The following is a 10,580-nucleotide window of genomic DNA, read 5'->3' on the forward strand; positions in this document are numbered from 1 at the left end:
AGATGAGATAAACACTGACGGTCAGCACCCTTTGGTAAAGCAGACTACTGTTCCCAATGTGGGTGAGCCTCATCCAATCAGGTGATGGTCTGGTGAGCAAGGCCAAGGTTCCTGGTCAGTCTGAGAGTTATATTTGTGTCAGACTTACCGGCTGGTGGCTAGAATGAGCATGGTTTTGGGAGTGTCTTTGAGGTGATGTGGCATGAAATTCACACTAACTTGCAGACTGAGTAGAGTAGATGCTCTCCCCAGTGTGGGTGGGCCTGACCCAATCAGGTGAAGGCAGAGTAGACCCAAAATGGGGAGTCAGAGGGAACTCACTTTGCTGGAGTGTTTGAGCTGGGACATCAGTCTCCCGTCTTCAGATACAGAATCAGGATGGAACTACACCCTATCTCTCCTGGGATCCTGCCTGCCCTGAAGATTTCAGACTCCTTAGCCCCATAATCACACGAGCCAATTTCTTAAGCTAAGCCTCTCTCTATATATACATATCCTACTGGTTCTGTTTCTCTGGACAGTCCCAGCTACTACACATCCCATCCCATCCTATCCCATCCTAGGGACCCATCAGTTTTGCGACCTCAGCACAATGATGACCTTGGTTCTGTTTCCACACACTCACTCCCCATGGATGTCACAGGCTGCCCTGGGCCTGCAGGGTCCCTCATGAGGCGGACACAGCCCCGATCTGACACTTGAACCACTGCCCTACGGGACGAGGCACCGAGGCTCTCCAGGATGTGAATTCCCAGAGGTGAAAACCGACCTCAGCAGCCTGCCTGGCACTTGAAAAAACACCTCCGTGTGAGTGCCTTGGTTTCCTCACGCACCTGGGATGGCCATGAGGATGGAGGACTGGAACTGGGGTGCAGAGCAGCCCCTTATGGACCCTCCATCTTCTGGAGCATGCTGCAGGCCGGAGGAAGAGCCCAGGCCTTCTGGCCCTCCTCATGGCCAGATGGGAGAGTGGGTCCCCAGGCCAGGCTGGTGGGGAAGGGCGTGGCCAGGGCAGGATCCGACGGGATGGCCTTCTTGTCTGACTGTTATCTATTTCCATGGCCAGAGCCAACTCACCAGCTGCTTGGGGAGACTGTGGAGGGAGGTGAGGAGGGGCTGCTTGGACGCTCCCAGAATGGGGGCTGCTTCCTCCCCGCCTTTGGGAAGGGAGGAGACCATGAGGAGAGAATAACAGGAAACCACCCCTGGTCCAGCAGTGGCTGGGAAGTAGGGTCCAAAGCCCCCATGCCTGCCCGTTTCCCGGCTCCTGACCCCTCCCGGGCTCATGGCCTCAGAGGGGGGCGATGGCCCACGGATCCAGCTGCTGGACCCAGGCTGATGAGTGGGGTTCCCTGGGAGCCTCCATGGCCCAACGGGCCCCAGCCTCTGCCCTTCCACCTCCAACGAGGCCGGGGGGGCAACCCATGTGCGGGGAGCCCTGCTGGTGGGGTGGCCTGAGGACCAGAGAGGACTTTCTGGAGTGGGAGACCTGGATTAGCTGGCAGGCGGAGGCAGCCACTGGCCATGTGTAGCTCCAGGCCCTTCAGTGGCTTGGGGGAGACCCGAAGGTTTCATCAGACTTCATCTGAGCAACGTGCACGTCCCCAGTCCTGCTGGAGGCAGCTGCTGTGCTGAACAGTGCCAAGCAGGATCGGCTTACTGCCCAGTGGGAAGGTCAGGGATGGTTCCGGGTGGTGCCTGGGCGGCTACTGGCCAGCCCTGTAGCAGGGCTGGTGGGAAGCACATTCCTCCGCTGGCTGCGGGCCAGGCTGAGGTGAGGCTGGAGGAACGTGACCCCCAGTCTGTGTCGTCCTGGCTGCTTCCTCCCTGGTCCTCCTGGGCTGGTAGGGGGCTGCCGGGTCACCTGTGGAATGCCAGGCCGGCAGAGGAAGACCTTCTCCACCAAGGGCAAGCAGCCAGGGGAGTCGCATACCAGGACTGGCAGATCACAGCCAGGATGCCAGCCAGGAGGGACACCAAGAGCCTGGGAGGCCCTGAGGGGCCTCTGTGCCCCTAGCATGCCCACCAGCCCAGAAGGACCAGGCACCTCTCAGGTTTGGGGCAGCATGGCCTTGAGGAGGGTTGGGGAGTGCCGGGGTAGCTGGATATGCCGAGGGATGGGCGGGTGCAGGGCCCCGGGTAAGGCTGTCCTGAGGTGTGGGGACTGTGTGCCAACAAGCCCTTCCTGTGGATATGGCCTGGGCGGCGGCTGGTGTGAGGCACCTGTGTTGTCTGGGCCCTGGGGATGAGTGTCCAGACATAGGAAACCAGACCAATCAGCGGGTTCTCCAGCGCCTCAGAAGCAGGCTGGGGCGGGGGTCAGCCTGGCATCTGTGGCCAGTGTTTAGACCACAGGTGGAAGGCCACAGCCCCTTCATGGGGGTGGGGGTCTCAGGGTGCACGTGGCTGCACCAGCCAGAGTTTTCCCCAAGGGGTGCCCTCAGCATTCAGTCCTGAGGACACCTCCCGGCTAACCCCAGGGGACACGCTGCAGGGGGGCCTGGTGACACATGGCAGCTCCACCTGCTGGATGCAGGTGTGGGGAGGGGAGGCCATGTGATAACATGGAACGGCGGGGCCCTGGGGAGCTGGGGGGGGGGAGGTGTTTGGCAGGCTGTGGGTCTGGAGCGCACACATGGGTTTGCAGTGACCCATGGGTGATATGGCAGGTCAGGTGAGGTCAGATGGCACCACACAGAAGGGCCAGGCCGTACATGCCCACAGCGCTGTTACAGGGGCTCACTCAGGTGGACCAGGAGTGGAGGGGCAGGGGGCAGTGAGCACAGGCTGCCTGAAGGGTAGGGAGGGCCTGTGGGAATTTGTGGCTACCCTGGCTGTGGTTCTGGGGAGTGCAGGTGGGACTCAGAGACAGGGCTGTGTCTCAGAGCACACCACAAAGGGGAGCATGGTCCAGAGACAGCGGCTGATGGGGGAAATGGAGTTCCAAAGCTCTGCCTGGGTACAGATATGCGCTGCCAGCATCCTCGTGCAGAATCTCTAACCTCCCCGTGGGACTGTCCGGAGATGGGCCCCGGGGAGGGAGTCAGGGTTCCATGAGGTCAGAGAGGTGGTGGAGGTCGGGGAGGTGGAACACAGGAGAAGGGACACCAAAGACAAGAATGCACTGCCTGCGTGCCACGGAGAGGGACCTCACCAGAAACCTACCCTGTTCTGGGACGCTGGAGACCCGGAAGTCTGCGTCTGGAGACGGGAGTTGTTAGGCCCCAGTCTGCGGCACCTGTTACACAGGTAACTGATAACTGACACACTGAGGGAATGGTGTGGTGAGTCCTTGAAAAGTTAGACACGGAATCACCATACAACCTGGCAATGCCACTTGGGCTCTATACACCAGTGACAGTGGGATTACTAACAAGAAGCATGGCCCAGGTTCCCGGCACAGAGGCCCTAAAATCCTTGGAGTTCTCAGTGCTGAGAACCATGAAGGCAGCTTCTGTTGCATAATGAGGTGATTTTGGAAAGCCCCTCAGGGTGGGGGCTGGTGGCCAGGGGACCAATCCTTGACCCCAAGGTGTGAAGTGTCAGTCCCACCCCCTAACCTAGGGAGGGGGGAGAGAGCCAGAGGTGGGATCCATCACCCCCCACCAACGGCCTAGAACTGAATCCATCGGGCCCATGGACAAAGCCCCCATAAACCCCACAAAGCCAGGCTTGGAGAACTTCTGGAGACCAGGTCAGATGTAGGGAGAGGGACACCGGTAAGGGCCAAAGGACGGGGAAGCCCCAGGCCCCTGCCCCAGGGCTTTGCCCCCAGTGTGTCCTCCATTGGCTACTTCTGAGTCGAGTCTTACCACAATAAAGGGGTTAATGCAGGAAGGAGAATGTTTCCCTGAACCCCGTGAGCTGCTCCGCACGTGCATGGAACCCGCCGAGGGACCGTGGGGACCTCGGTTCTGTCGCGAGGGTCAGAGTGCGTGGGGGTCCAAGACTTGTGTTTGTTGTCTGCGGTGCGGTGGTGTGTGGGCCTGAAGTGTGACCGCGTGCGGGATGAAGCGGTCTCCCTCTGCGTGGGCGTGACGGAGACTCCGCGTCGGGTGGGGGGTGATGGGGACTCCGCTGGGGGGGGGATGGACTCCACGGGGGGCGGGATGCTGACTCCGTGGGGGTCGTGATGCTGACTCCGCGGGGTCATGACGCAGACCCACATGGGTCCGACCCTGACTGCGTGTGGACCGGGTCAGAGCTGAGGGCCCCCCAGCTGGTGTGTGGCGCCCTCCCCCCAAGCACACATTGACCCTAAAAGTCAGAGGGGAAGGACAGAGCAAGACCAGAGGACCCCAGCAGCGTGGTTCCTGCACACCACACCCCAGGGGCTGCGACCAGGGTCTCCAAGAGATGCGCACACACGTGGGAGCAACATTCACCACAGCCAAGGAGTGGAGCGACAAAATGTCCACCATGAGGAAACGGCTGCAAGAACGGCGCTATGTCCACACAACAGAACCCTACCCACCCTTTAGGAGGAGCACCTGACACGCTCACGGCGCCAGCCAGTCACAGAAGCACGCACACGGCATGATTCCGTCCGCGAGTCCGGTTCCCCGACGGGGGAGGGAGTGGGGGTTTCCAGGGCTGGCCGCGGGCAGGAAGGTCACCGGTTTTGGCTGCCCACGACGTGAATGCGCTCCACGGGGCTGACGGTGTCTGTATGAAAGGATGGGGATGGCTCCCCATCGTAACGCCAGCGGGGACTCTGCTCCCACAGCAGGGGTAGTGCGGGAATCAGCGCAGGTGCCCCGACCCGGAGCAGCCAGGGGGTGGGGCGGAACGCTGACGGACAGCTCCAGGCCCTGCCCCACCCGCTCCGTCCCCGCGGCCAGACGCAAGCCCCGTCCCCCGCAACAAGTCCCGCCTCACGCGCTCCGTTCCCGCCCCTACCTGGCAGAAACCCTGCCGGCAGACACGAGTCCCACGGCACACGCTCCGCCCTGCCCCCAGACCCAAGTACCGCCCCCACGCCCCATCTAGGCCCCGCAACCAGACACAAGCTCCGCCCCGTCCGTGCTCCTCTCCGGCACAGACCCACACATGCACGCCCCACCCCAGACACAGGTCCCGCCCCACGCGCCCCGCCCCAGACACATATACCGCCCCGCATGCCCCACCACGCCCCACCCAGGCCCCTCCCCACACAGAAGTCCCCCCCGCACGTCCCGCCCCAGGCACAGGTCCCGCCCCGCACGCTCCGCCCCGCCCTCAGACGCAAGTCTCGCTCCATACGCTTTGTCTCCGCTTCTCCCCGGCACAAGCCTCGCCCCGCTCAGCCCCTTTCCCCGCGTCCACCCGCCCGCCGCCAGGGGCCGCTGTGGCGCCCACCCACCCGGCCGCCCCGGCCGCCCCGTCACGCCGCCTCACTCCTTCCCAAGATGGCGGCTGCGGCCCTGCTTCGGGGCGCGGTTCCGGGACGCAGCGGCCCGGCCTGGCAATGGCGGCTGCGCGCGACCCCGAGGCGTCGCCTGGTCCACGGCTTGGGCCGTCACGGCGACGACCCCACGGACGGCGCGGCTTGGGCCTGCTTCCCGCTAGGCGAGCGCTCCTTGCTGCGCGTGCGCGGGCCCGACTCCGCGCCTTTCCTCCTGGGGCTGCTGACCAATGAACTGCCGCTTCCGGGTCCTGCGGACGGCGCGACCCCGCCTCCAGCGCGGGCGGGCTACGCCCACTTCCTCAACGTCCAGGGCCGCACGCTCTACGACGTCCTCGTCTACCGGTGAGCGCAGCAGCGGCGCCGGCGGGGGTCGTCCCACAGAGGGACCGGCTGCTCCGGGAGGGTGCAGGTCTAGGAGTGTCCCTAAGCCGGGCATCTAGGCGGGGGCTCCCGGAGGCCGGGGAAAGCCGCCCGGAGCGGGGCACCGGGGGCGTGGAGGGCATCCAGGGGCAGACACCTGCGGTGGGAGGGATGCCGGAGGGGAGGCTACCTGAGGGGCGTTGGGGGAGTACACCTGCGGGTGGGAGGGTAGTCCGGGGGGGCGAGTACCCCTGAGGGTGGGAAGGGTCCCCGGGGGAGCACACCTGCGGGTGGGAGGGGTCCCTTGGGGGGAGGCCACCTGAGAGTGGGGCGGCGTCCGGGGGGAGGACTCCTGAGGGTGAGAGAGGCACTTGAGGGTGGGAGAGGCTCCCGCGGGGTGGGGAGCGCACCTGAAGGCGGGAGGGCACTTGAGGGTGGGAGGGGGCACCCGGGGGAGGCACACCTGGGGCGGGAGGCCCTCCTCCCGCGGGGGAGGCCTAACTGAGGGCTGGAGGGGCATCGGTGGGAGGCTGTCAGAACTGGCACCCAGGGGCGGGCCGGCTGCTCGCACTTGGGTCTCCAGGAGCGCACCTTCAGAGTGACTACTTGGGCTTAGCCCTGCTTGGGAAAGCAGTGGTGGGAGGTTTGCAGTGCTGCCGGGGGATGGCCCCAGAGTTGGTGGCCTTTTTCCAAGGGAGGAGGTGAGGAGCCAGGTGCATTTGTCCCAGCTAGCCCTCTTGTTCCGTCCCCTGCTACCTACCTGCGTCTCTCTCAGGGGTGTGTCCCGGGGAGAGGGCCACTTCCCTGGGAGCCCAGCGCCCCTCTGCTTGGTGCTCTCTGGAATTTTTGATGTCAGTGGCCTTGTTCCTTCCGCAAGGCTCCTTGTTCTGGCTTCCTGGAGACAGCACCTTGTCTCAGGGGTGGCTCTGGTGTTTTCCATTTGAAGTGGACTTTACTTTTTGGAGCAGTTTTTGGCTCCCCTAGGTTGGAGGGGAGGGGGGGCCTCCTGTAGGCATGTAGCCATCCTTGGGTCCGCGTTGCCCCCCCAGCTGATGGACCCGCATTGACGCTCCATCAGCTGGAGACCTCCTTTCCGCGGGGGTTCACTCTCCATGGTGTGCCGTGCTGTGGGCTTGGACAAGTGTGAAAGGACTTGTGCCCATGACCCCAGTACCCTTCCCCCAGTTCCACACGCATTGTGTTGCCTCCTGTGATCTGGGGTGACGATTGGGTGGGACATGGGTCACTGCAGAGTGCATGCAGGTTCGTCCAGGCTCCGTGTGCTTGCGTGTGCATCTGCGTGTGTGCAGATGTCTGTGACTTGGTAATACGTGTGGGCCCGTGTTATCTTCTGTCGCCACGGGGTCCCCTCCTCCCCCTGTGCAGCACACCTGCCCTTCTCAGCCCCAGGAACTTGGCCAGCCGCTCCTCCCCACCTCTCTGAGGTGTGGTCATCTCAGCAGAGTCAAACAAAGGAAGTGGTGTGGAATTGGGCTCGCACACCTTGATTCCCTTTGGCTCAGTCCACCCGTATCACTGTGGACCCGTGGCTCCTGCTTATGGGGATGAGGTTAGACAAGGTGTACATTGTAGGCTGAGTCCCCAGAGGTGGGGCAGCAAGCCAGCCCCTGCAGCTCCTTCCTCTGAGGGTGACTGGTTTCTCCAGGGCAGCACTTAACACTGTCCTGTCTGGGGTCTGGGGGGGACCTGTCCAGCTGGTGAGGTCTGGGGGAGGGATCTAGGACATCAGCTGGTGGGGTCTGGGAGAGGGGTCTGGGACATCAGCTGGTGGGGTTTGGGGGGTCTGAGACATCAGCTGGTGGGGTCTCAGGGAGCGGCCAGGACATCAGCTAGTGGGGTCTGTACTAGTCGATGGCCTCTCTCACACACACTCCTGGATGGTCTTACCCACTCCCTGTCTTAGTTTCCACGGGGCTGTATGTCCTTGTTTCATCATTCTCTACAACCAGGATCCCAACTAGGTACTTGGGTCGAGTCATCTGCCCTAAGGTCCCCTGCGGTAGGCTCTCCTCTGGGCTCATCTGCCCATAAGCACCCCAACTATCCCACCTGGTTCCCACACTGGTCATGGGGTTCCAGGGTCGCTTTGGGGGGCATGGCTGCCCAGAGTGGGGGTTAGGGTATTCCTGGGCCCTCCAGAGTTCACCTGGGGGAAGTGGGGGTGGAGGGGGCGGCAGGGGGTGAGCACGGGGAGAGAGTGGCCTTACCACACACCCCCTTGTCCCTGATATGTGTGCTGTCCTCCCAGCTCCCTAAAGCTTCTGACCCTCTTGAAGTCTGAGTGCCAGCACCTGAGACCTGTGGCCTCTGTGGAGCTAGAGAAGGCAGGTCCTGGCTGTCAGGCTGCTGGTGGCTTTCGATCTCACTGTGAGGGCGCACAGTACCATGCCCCCCATTCCCGGGACTTGCTCACCACCCCACCCCTGGCCGACCCATGCCGTCTCACCCCTTACGTCGTCTGCCCCTTGGGCACGCACGAGCTCTGCCAGTACCCTGGGTTGGGAAGGACAGCGCAGCCGTCCCGGGCGGTCAGCGGAGGTCTGTGGCCATGTACCCGGCCCGCCTTCAGGAGCCCCTGTCTCTGCCAGCAGACCAGAATGTGATTGTAGCGAGGTGCCCACGTTCCTCCTGGAGTGCGACCGCGCGGTGCTGGGTGCCCTGCAGACGCATCTGGGGCTGTACAAGATCCGGCGGAAGGTCATTGTGGAGCCATGCCCGGAGCTATGCGTGTGGTCGGTGCTGCCCTGCACCCCAGTGGAGTCCTACGGGGCTGTGCTACTGCGGGAGCCAGCCAAGAGGACCACCATCCTTGCTCGCGACCCCCGGACCTGCTGCATGGGCTGGCGTCTTCTCACCCAGGATAAGGGCCTGGCCCTGGTGTCCGGCGGCCAGCTGGGAGACCTCCGGGACTATCACCGGCACCGGTACCAGCACGGTATGAGCGTGGGACTGGGACGCGGTGGGCGCAGGGAGCGGCGGGGCTCATGGTGTGGTGGGCTCCTGCCCTGGGAGGTCCGTGGTGAGGGCTCCTCTCCTCCAGCGCTAGCTGGTCACTCCTCCCAAGCCCCCGACCCGTGCCAGACGATAGGGTACAGAGAGTGGGCCCTGTGGGCAGCGGGGCTCAGGAGGGCCACCCCCAGCCCCCAGTTCTCAGGGAGCTGCTTCCCTCCCACTCCACAGGCGTTCCCGAAGGCATCCATGACCTGCCTCCAGGAGTGGCCCTGCCCCTGGAGTCCAACCTGGCTTTCATGAACGGTGTCAGCTTTAGCAAGGGCTGCTACATTGGCCAGGAGCTGACAGCGCGCACCCACCACATGGGTGTCATCCGCAAGCGGCTCTTCCCGGTGCGGCTGTTGGGCCCTCTCCCAGCAGGTGGCATCACCCCTGGGTCCTTGGTGCTCACTGAGTCGGGGCAGGCAGCCGGCAAGTACAGGGCCGGCCAGGGAGATGTGGGCCTGGCCCTGCTGCGGTCGGAGAAAATCAAGGGCCCTCTCCACATCAGGACCTCTGAGAGTGGCCGGGTGGCCTTAACTGCATCCGTGCCAGACTGGTGGCCCACAGCCAAGTAGCACTGGAAGTCCCCTGGCTTCTGTGGGTTCCGGAGCTGCCAGGGGTCATGGAGGGCCCCACCTTTGGTTGGCCCCCACTGCCCATGGTGGTCCCGTTAATGCACCCCCCTCTGGAGGCCCCAGAGTAGTGGGCCCCCATGGCTGTGGGCATCGGGGTAGTGCTCCTTGCCCTCTGTGCTTCCCAGAGGGTCTGATGCCCAGCTTGGGCTGTCCTCTCTGGTGGCTCTGTGGCTGGGGGTGGTGGGGAGGCACTGAGAGGGGAGGGCAGGAGCTATCCCATGGCCTGAGGCTGAGGAGAGCAGGCCTGTACCTGCTTCCAGGCTGAGCTGAGTTGCAGCTTCTGCCAGACGAGGGTGGACAAGACCCCGGCTCTGTGGGTTTGGGGGGCATTCGCCATCAGCCTGGGACAAGGATGGTCCAGAGCCTTGCCCCTGGGCTGCCTGCACCCCTCCATCAGGTGTTGGTTGAAAGGACAGGTGGGCTGTGGGATGTGCCGTGCTGTGTGCAGGCTGTGGGGTGCTCCACCTGTGCACCATGGTCTCAGCAGCATACCCCTCTTACCCTGAGCTGCTCAGGGTGCGGAAAGAAGCTTCTGTCTGCATAATTTATGTGCTGCTGTTTTGGGATGTGGCCGTGTCTGCACAAGATGAGCTAACTTTCTTCCCTTTTTAAACCACTGACTTCCATGGTCCCGTGAAATGTGAATCTCACGGTCACGGGGTGTCCCTCTTATCACCCTGGTGTGGCTATTAAAGTGTGACCCAGAAGCAGCCCATGTGCAACTCTGGCTTCATTTTGGGCGGAAGGTCATGGGACATGGTTCTGGGTGGAGCGTGGCAGATGGAAGGCAACAGCAGAGTTCTAGGAAGAGACTCAGAGGCTGGGATGGCTGGGAGGCACTGGGTCTGGGGCAGATGGCAAGGGGCAGTTTGGGGGAGGCCTGGCTGCCCTGGGCCCCTCGACTCTGCTGCCCCTTTGTATCAGCTTTGTGGTTTGCAAATATTTTTTTCATTCTGGGCTGTCTTTTCACCTTATCAGTGGTTTCGCTTCTTAGTCAGAAGTTTGTCATTCCATGGAGACCCCCTCCTGACAGGATTTGTCCTTTGTGCTTGGGTGTCATGTCCAGTTGTGGCCGGAACCACTGCCTGGGGAAATGTTCCCTGTGTTTTTTCTTCTGGGGACCTTACACTTGCTCCTTTGATCTCTTTTGGGTTACTCTTTGTGGACAGTGTGAGAAAACTTCC

The 10,580-nt window shown here is 62.8% G+C and overlaps 1 protein-coding gene across 3 annotated transcripts; it reads left to right on the forward strand.

Annotated features, from left to right (window-relative positions):
- The first annotated feature begins 5,341 nt into the window (after positions 1 to 5,341).
- Positions 5,342 to 10,107, forward strand: IBA57 (iron-sulfur cluster assembly factor IBA57). 3 transcript variants are annotated; one of them, XM_059416286.1, is made up of 3 exons: positions 5,342 to 5,728; positions 8,356 to 8,702; positions 8,948 to 10,107. In XM_059416286.1, the coding sequence occupies exons 1-3, from the start codon at positions 5,388 to 5,390 to the stop codon at positions 9,334 to 9,336; spliced, it is 1,077 nt and encodes a 358-aa protein (XP_059272269.1). In that variant the 5' UTR covers positions 5,342 to 5,387; the 3' UTR covers positions 9,337 to 10,107. The 3 variants fall into 3 exon arrangements, with proteins under 3 accessions (XP_059272269.1, XP_059272270.1, XP_059272272.1); XM_059416287.1 differs by having other exon boundaries at positions 5,343 to 5,728; positions 8,359 to 8,702; XM_059416289.1 differs by lacking the exon at positions 5,342 to 5,728 and adding an exon at positions 7,537 to 7,728 and having other exon boundaries at positions 8,359 to 8,702.
- The last annotated feature ends 473 nt before the right edge of the window (positions 10,108 to 10,580 follow it).

This window comes from Mustela nigripes, chromosome 12 (assembly GCF_022355385.1).
Source record: "Mustela nigripes isolate SB6536 chromosome 12, MUSNIG.SB6536, whole genome shotgun sequence".
NCBI classification, from domain to species: domain Eukaryota; kingdom Metazoa; phylum Chordata; class Mammalia; order Carnivora; family Mustelidae; genus Mustela; species Mustela nigripes.